The following is a 7,519-nucleotide window of genomic DNA, read 5'->3' on the forward strand; positions in this document are numbered from 1 at the left end:
TGAGCAGGAGAATCTCTGAGCTGACTGTGGAGCTGGCTGGCATAATACAAAGTGACAAGGAGAGCTGCTCAGAGCTTTAAAATAAGGTCTGCAGACAACATGCATCCAGGTGAGGGTAGGAGCCAGCCTGGAGGAGGCTGTGGTGGAGCCTCCTCTAGCACATGACCCTCTATGCTAAGGACAGTGATGTACCACTAACCCTCCGGTTCACCTCAGCGTCCAGGGCCACCAAAGACACAAGGGAGGGATATGTGCTGTTATCAACCTTCCTTATAACCCTCACTTCATTACATAGAGGAACTGATGCAAATCACTCCTGGTGCAGCCAGAAAGCCCAGCCCAGCAAGTCTCCAGCTCTGGAGAGCCAGCAGAGGTGGGCAGCAGAAGATGGAGAGGAACAAGAGTGACGGAGAGGAACAAGAGTGATGGAGAGGCTGTGTTGAATGTGTAAAGACTGGTCCATACCATGGCACCATCTGCCAGATGAGAGACAGCAGTACAAGGTGGCCAGAATTACTCCACTCCTCCCTAACCCCCTAAATGGCACCGGTTATTTGTGTGCATGTGGCCGTGACTCCTCAACACCTCCTTCCAGGTAAAGCAACCACCACAAAGATGCTTTGAAAACCATCACTCTAGTGCAGCTACAAACATTGCTAACTTGCTTCTTCACTTCCTCTCCAAACAAGCACATTACACTGTGCTCCTCCGGGTTGTCTCACCTCCTGACACACACCAAGAAGTCCCCCTGCATGGCACAGGACAGCATTTTCTCACCAAGGGACTTTCTGCTTTGGTAGAACAGAAAGGAGCCAGTCTGCCTACCTGGCCCAGGGACATGCAGACTGTCCACCAAAGTCACACTGCACACATAGTCCTTCAAGCAAATGGATGGAAACCTTGGGCTTCCGGAAACAAAAAGTTAAACTCAACCCTCAGGTACTTTCCAACTTTGAGAACAAATTTATGCGACTTTACCAATGACATTTTGAAAGAGCATTGATTAGATCCACCTCCCTCACACACACACACACACAAGCTTTCTGCCACTGTATCTTGGAAGAATTCATATGAAAGGAAATGCAGCCACAAAAGTCATAATATGGCTCTGTAAACACATAACAAAAAATAGCCTCATTTTGCTGCATTTTGCCCTTCAAATGTCCCCTCTCAAAATGCTGACATTCTCCTCTCTCTGGAATCATGGGTGCATGTCACACACCGAGAGCAACAGGACAGACAGAGTGAGTGCAGAGAAAAAGTGCACAAGTGGAATGGGTTTTCCTGTAACCTCACTTCAAGTGAGAGAAGCAGAATTACAATAAAGCACATGTAAAGCCACAGGCTTGTTCTGGGTGATGAATTCTCACATTCAAGGTGTGTCAGTTCCTTTCTCCATTTTAAAGTTACTGTTGGCAGAGATCTAACACAGCCCGGTTACCATTGTTCCCAACCCAGTGTTCAACAGTTACTCAATTGTTGCTTTGAAAATAAAAATAAGGACCTGTCAGTTCCCAATACATGACCCAAACATGCTGGAAGTAGAATGGAGTCCAAATACAATGCATTGGGAGGGTGATGAGAATCACATTTTTATATGACACACCAAGAAATGTCTTGAGAAGGCCACATGCAGAGCTCTTTAGACAATTCTAAATCGTAAATGCTACTGCACTAAGCCAGGGAAAGAAAGTCTTCAGCCAACCTTAGCACAGATCCTACAGGCAAAAATGAGCTTAGAGCAGGATTCTCAAGCAGAAAGAAACCTTAAGTAGAGTTTTAATACCTCTTAACTCCATTCAGTACACTGAGCTCTTTGGGAAAACACACCTGCACACTGCACCGGTGGAGGAAGAGGAACGGCTGAAAACTCTGAGCTTGCATTTTGAGCTACTTAAGGCCAAGTTATTCTGAAAATCATAGAATCATCGAATGGTTAGGGTTGGAAGGACTTCACGATCATCTAGCCTTACTGTCCATTAGCACAAATCCTACCTGTCTGGCAAAAGGGAAATGAACCCCAGGAAAGGTCAGTTCAGGCAGCACTGCCCTTTGGACACCAGCTGGTAAACTGTGGATCATCCACATAAACAGCTTCCTGTTTTTCTCCTTCCCGAGGAGGAAAAACAATACCATCCTGTACAGCTATTTCTTATGGAAAGAATCCCTGGCTAAATAGGGCATTATTTTTCCACACTCCTTTTAAAGAAGTGACCACGGTAGTTGCATGTGACCTGGGTACATTCCCAGGGATCTGCTATGTCCTGGACATATCGCCACTTCTCCTTCCACCTGCTGCTCCTCACGACACGCAGATGTCACTCACACAACAGTCAACTAGCTAGAAAGGGACATTCTAACCAGAAACCAGGCCAGCAGCATGATCTCTGTGTTTTGACATCCTTTTCCCCTTCAACACGTCTTTCCTTCACAGCCATCTCACACTTTCATTTGAAATAAAGAGGAAGAGAAGTAAAATTGAAACTGCTGCTATTTCCCCAATGCTTGCTTTCCAGGTCCACTTCAAACACCTGCCACAGAGCAGGGCTGTGGCCGAGGATCCCTGTGAGGAGAACACCCCCTCTTCCAGGAGAAGGACATGATCCCCTCAGTGAGATGAGCCTGGAGAGGAGGGACAGACGAATCCACACCACATGCCCTCATGGAGTCAGCCAGGAAATGAACTCGGGAACCGCGCTGCAGCTGAGTCGCAGCACAAACATCTTTATGCCACAGCGCTTCACTGCGTCCGTCTTGGCACACTGCGGGAGGGAGCCTGGACTCCCAGGCTGAGCGGGGCTGCCCTCAATTGGCAGCAAGCAAGCAGGGAGGAGTCTCGAAGTTGGAAGGAATTTGAGTCAGTGCCTCCCAGAACACCAGCTCCTATCCTGTGGCCCCAGGGACTATTGGATAAATCAGAAATATCGTTGCTGATGGCTTTGGAAAGACACCCAGTAATTAAAGCAACAGCCCCTACCTCCCACGAGCTTGAGAGTTTTAGTATCTGTGCCTAACCAGCCAACAGTTCTTGGTGGCAAAGGGGAAGCCAGTCCTATAAAGCTTGAAAAGGAAACACGGAGTGAACAGTACTTTCTTAGTTGTGGCTTGCACATCTTGGAGAGGCAAGCACAGCACATTTCAAGAAAAGATACCAATTTCTACTAAGAATTAACAGAGGAAGTGCTGAGTCTCACAGTTCATGCTCAGCAATGCGCTGGCAGCAGACAGCCCGCACAGGGCTGGGATTTTCCAGTGTTCAGTTCTGCGCTAAGGCTGAAAGCTTCTGCAAAGACAAATTCTCTGAAGGGCCAAGTAAGAACTCAGCAGCAGGGCCCCACATCCATCACACGCAGCCTCTAACTTGCACAATCCTTTCTAGGAGGAGCAGGTCTGGAAACAGAGAGGAAAATATGTCAAACCTGCCTTGGCACGTGACATCCACAGAACGAGGAAGGAAAAACATGCAGCAGAGTGGCACAGGGAACTTCCCATAGTGGAACATGGAAAAACGTCATGAATGTCAGAGATCATAATCTGAGTTCCCATAGCTAGAAGTATTCCACACCCAAAAGTGATGTGAGTCTACAACCTCCTGTAAAAGCTGGGTTGCCCTTTTGCCCTCCTCCTCTCTTTTCCAAGTAACAAGAGCTCTGTGGCAACTCCCACAGCCATCGGAGCAGCCCAGGGGTACTGCCTCTCCTTTTACCAGCTCCGTTGTCCCATGAAGCCCTGGGGATTGTAGCATTCAGGTAGCCACAATTCTCACATCAGAAGCCAAGCGAGCAGGACAGCTTACTGAAGCCACTAGAACAAACTCCAGCAGCCAAGAGCAGATCACAGAGCAGTAGAGCAGGGCACGAGGGACTCTGGCACTTGCCCATTTCATGAGGCATAAAAAGAAGAAACCACCACATACCAGAAAAAACTTCCCAAAAGAAGCCAAGCCCTACCCATGACCAGCAGAATAACAGAAAGATGCCACCAGTGTGTACCAGAACTTGTAATAACATCTCGGTGTCCTACAGCCCAAAGTTAAAACAAGTACCTCTCAGCAGCAACTACCAACAGTTTCAGCACCTATGGGAATTGGCATGAAGATGAAAGCAAAATATCCCAGGACAATCATTGCTTCTATGTTCAGTATCTGTGTCTTTCTAGCAAGGGCTGCTCAGACAAATTACTGAATAACAGAATCATCATAGACACAGACCGGTCTGGGTTGGAAGGGACCTTAAAGCTCGTCTAGTTCCAACCCTTGCCACGGGCAGGGACACCTTCCACTAGAGCAGCTTGCTCCAAGCCCCTGTGTCCAACCTGGCCTTGAACACTGCCAGGGATGGGGCAGCCACAGCTTCCCTGGGCACCCTTTGCCAGCGCCTCAGCACCCTCACAGGGAAGAACTTCTGCCTAAGAGCTCATCTCAGTCTCCCCTCTGGCAGGTTAAAGCCATTCCCCTTGGCCTGTCCCTACAGGCCCTTGTCCCAAGCCCCTCTCCAGGTTTCCTGCAGCCCCTTCAGGCACTGGAGCTGCTCTCAGGTCTCCCCTTCAGGAGCCTTCTCTTCCCCAGGCTGCCCCAGCCCAGCTCTCTCAGCCTGGCTCCAGAGCAGAGCTGCTCCAGCCCTCGCAGCATCTCCGTGGCCTCCTCTGGCCTCACTCCAGCAGCTCCACTCTTGTGCTGTTGCCGCAGAGCCGGATCAGGACCGCAGGGGGGTCAGCCCTGTGTCAGCCCTGTGCAGAGATGGGCAAAGCCCGGAGCCTGCCAGCACGAGCTCGGGGGCTGGCTCCTGTGCCACGAACCAAAGCCGTGCCGTGCCCTCCGCCGCAGCCCGCTCTGCGCCCGCAGCGATACCTCTGCCACTGCCCAAGGCCCAGGCGCTGAGGCGAGGCCTGCCGGGCTCCTCCGGGCCGCGTTAACCAGCGGGCTCGGCTCCCCGGCTCTTACCTGCCGTGCAGCAAGGGCTGGAGCAGCGGCTCCCCGGCTCGGTGCCCTCCCCGCTGCCCGCCGTGCCGCGGCCCGGGCTCGGGGTCAGGGCCGGGGATAAGGGGTCAGCTCCCGAAGAGGCCCTCCACTGCGCCAGGGGGCGCTGCTGCGCGGGGGTGGCCGCCACTTCCGGGCGCGCCGGGGCGGGCGGGCGATGGCGGCGCAGTTCCGCAGCTACGTGTGGGACCCGGCGCTGATCGTGGCGCAGATGGTGCTGCTGCAGGCGGGGTACTACAGCTCGCTCGGGCTCTGGCTCGCCCTCCTCGGCACCCTGGGCAACACCGGGCCCTCCCTGCACCAAATCTTCAGCGACGAGGTGAGGGCGCGGGGAGGGGGCCTGGCTCGGGGGGGGCAGGCGGTGTTCCCCGGCGTTAGGGGCAGCCCCCCCAGATAGAGACAGAGCGGCTGCAGGTGTAGGTGCCCCCAGGATGGAGGCAGGGCCCTTCGGTGAGTAGAGGTGCCCCCGCTGTAAAGCCAGCACGTTGCTGTGTGGCGGTACCCGCAGCAGGCAGACACCCTGTACAGGTACCCCCAGTATAAAGCCAGCATCCCCCCACAGGTGATCCCAGTATGGAGATGCAAGCCCCCCTCCACACTCTTGTGTAGATGGTACAGGAACAGACCCGTCCCTTTCCTATAGGCACCCCCGGACAGAGCTCTTGCAAAGACTGCTGTAACTGCTCGGGCTCCTCTCATAGATCCCAATCAGTGCAGGGCCATGCCGGTGCGGTGGGGCCGCAGGAAGAGATTGCTTGCTGTGGGCTGCGATTTGTGCAGTGGTTTCCTACTAATAGTCCCATGTAGATTTTAGGATTCTCAACCCCGCCGGGGAGGCTCTCCATGATGGCTTTCGTCCTCAATGCGCTCACCTGGTAAGTCAGCAACTAGCTGGAGCTCCTGTGTCTTGTTCTTTCTTAACATTAAACTTTAAGAGAATTCAGCATCTCCTGAAAGCCCCGTGCCTGACTGAGTGTGTCTCTTGAGGGCAGTTGGGAGCTACTGACTCCTGACTTTCGGGATCCTGAATAAGTTATTACACTTCACTGCTGGGAATAAGATTTTTTTCTGTGAGAGATTTTACTGGAAATTAGAATTAATGGATGTCAGCAAATACTTATCCATAAACAAGAATGTATTTTTTCTCCTGCCACTGGGCAGAGATTCAGGATTTAAAAGTTCCTGCCTCATTCTCTACATTAAAAGCTCATTTCCCTGCCATCATGTAATTACAGAGCTGTAAGCCTGTAAGTCTTGCTGCAGCAGCCTGGAAAAAGGTCAGGAGCAACCCATCCTTAAAATATTTAAGAAGCTTCAAACCAGCTAAATAACCTGCACTGACAACTGCTAATAGCTCTTGCTATATCCCCTCATCCAGAGGCATGGCACAGTTTTATTAATCTCCGTGTTTATTTTGCAGTGCTTTGGGCTTGCTGTACTTCATCCGCCGAGGAAAGCAGTGCCTGGATTTCACAGTCACAGTTCACTTCTTCCACCTTCTGGGCTGCTGGATTTATAACTCGCACTTTCCCTCCACGCTGACATGGTGGCTGGTGCACATCGTGTGCACCGCGCTGATGGCTGCCATCGGGGAGTACCTCTGCATGAGGATAGAACTCAGAGAAATCCCTCTCAATTCTGCCCCCAAATCCAATGTATAGACTCGCTCTGGCAACAACATGCTGCATTATGTTATTGTTTCCAGCACAAGTGCATCTAATGCCCAAGAATCATCACTGAAGAAGCACAGCAGGTCTGTTTAGACTTGGGTGGGGTTTTTGGGGGGGACCTTGGTGACTGCATGAGTGTGAGCATCTCCTCTGGCCTCAATCAACAGCAGGGGAGGAACAGATGTTTATTTTGCTAACACAAAGCATTTAATATGACTGTATGGCGAGTGTGCTCTTAAACTCTTTGCTCATGAGACTGTTCAAAGTCAGGTAGCAAAACTTGATGTGTGAGGAGCATGTGGAACTAAACGTGGGAATGCCCTGTATGGGTAATGCAATGGTCAGCTCTTCTTGGAGGAGCTGCACAGTGAGCAGCAAGGCTGGGAGCTGTCGCTTCCAGGAAAAGTAGTCAAAGTGAATGAATGGGGAGAAAGAAAATAGCTGTACTTACCCAAATCACCAGCTGAGACCCTAAATAACCTATAATGCTGGATGGATGTTTGCTGTTTCCATGTTTAATACATAGAGATATGTCAGACAGCAGTTTGCTGAAGAAATCTTTTGTAATAATAAAAATATTATGTTGCTGTGAGCATGTTACTGTTCTCCTGGGAAGCTGAGCACTTCAAGGGCACCTTGAGTGTCTGTGTCATGGCAACAGAAGGATACAGCCAGAGAACACGTGGCTGTAAGATGCCCACTCTAGGACACAAAAATTCCTACAACAGCTGTTTCATACCTCTGCTCCAAAATGAAGACGTCAGCGAGTGCTGTGCTGGAGGTCAGCAGCATAACCCTCACTTCAGGAGGAATATTGGCCAGTTCAGGGTCTCCGCATGTTCAGCCCATGGCCATGCTGCTCTTCCTGGCA

General features: G+C 51.1%; 1 protein-coding gene across 1 annotated transcript; it reads left to right on the top strand.

The window, feature by feature from the left end:
- Positions 1-5,090: 5,090 nt before the first annotated feature.
- On the top strand, positions 5,091-7,240 carry SYS1 (SYS1 golgi trafficking protein). Its single transcript, XM_062642235.1, has 3 exons — positions 5,091-5,297; positions 5,786-5,853; positions 6,399-7,240. Exons 1-3 carry the CDS (start codon positions 5,136-5,138, stop codon positions 6,637-6,639), a joined length of 471 nt encoding a protein of 156 aa, XP_062498219.1. The 5' UTR covers positions 5,091-5,135; the 3' UTR covers positions 6,640-7,240.
- Positions 7,241-7,519: the final 279 nt, after the last annotated feature.

Source organism: Pezoporus occidentalis, unplaced genomic scaffold (genome assembly GCF_034315485.1).
Source record: "Pezoporus occidentalis ecotype Australia unplaced genomic scaffold, CSIRO_AGI_Poc_V1 ctg70, whole genome shotgun sequence".
NCBI classification, from domain to species: Eukaryota; Metazoa; Chordata; class Aves; order Psittaciformes; family Psittacidae; genus Pezoporus; species Pezoporus occidentalis.

What these genes read in the sequence shown, in the direction of transcription:
- SYS1 (XM_062642235.1), top strand. Translation starts at nt 5,136, where the DNA reads ATGGCGGCGCAGTTCCGCAGCTACGTGTGGGACCCGGCGCTGATCGTG. An exon ending in ACCAAATCTTCAGCGACGAG is followed by an intron (nt 5,298 to 5,785) that starts GTGAGGGCGCGG and finishes AGTCCCATGTAG; the next exon opens with ATTTTAGGATTCTCAACCCC. An exon ending in GTCCTCAATGCGCTCACCTG is followed by an intron (nt 5,854 to 6,398) that starts GTAAGTCAGCAA and finishes TTTATTTTGCAG; the next exon opens with TGCTTTGGGCTTGCTGTACT.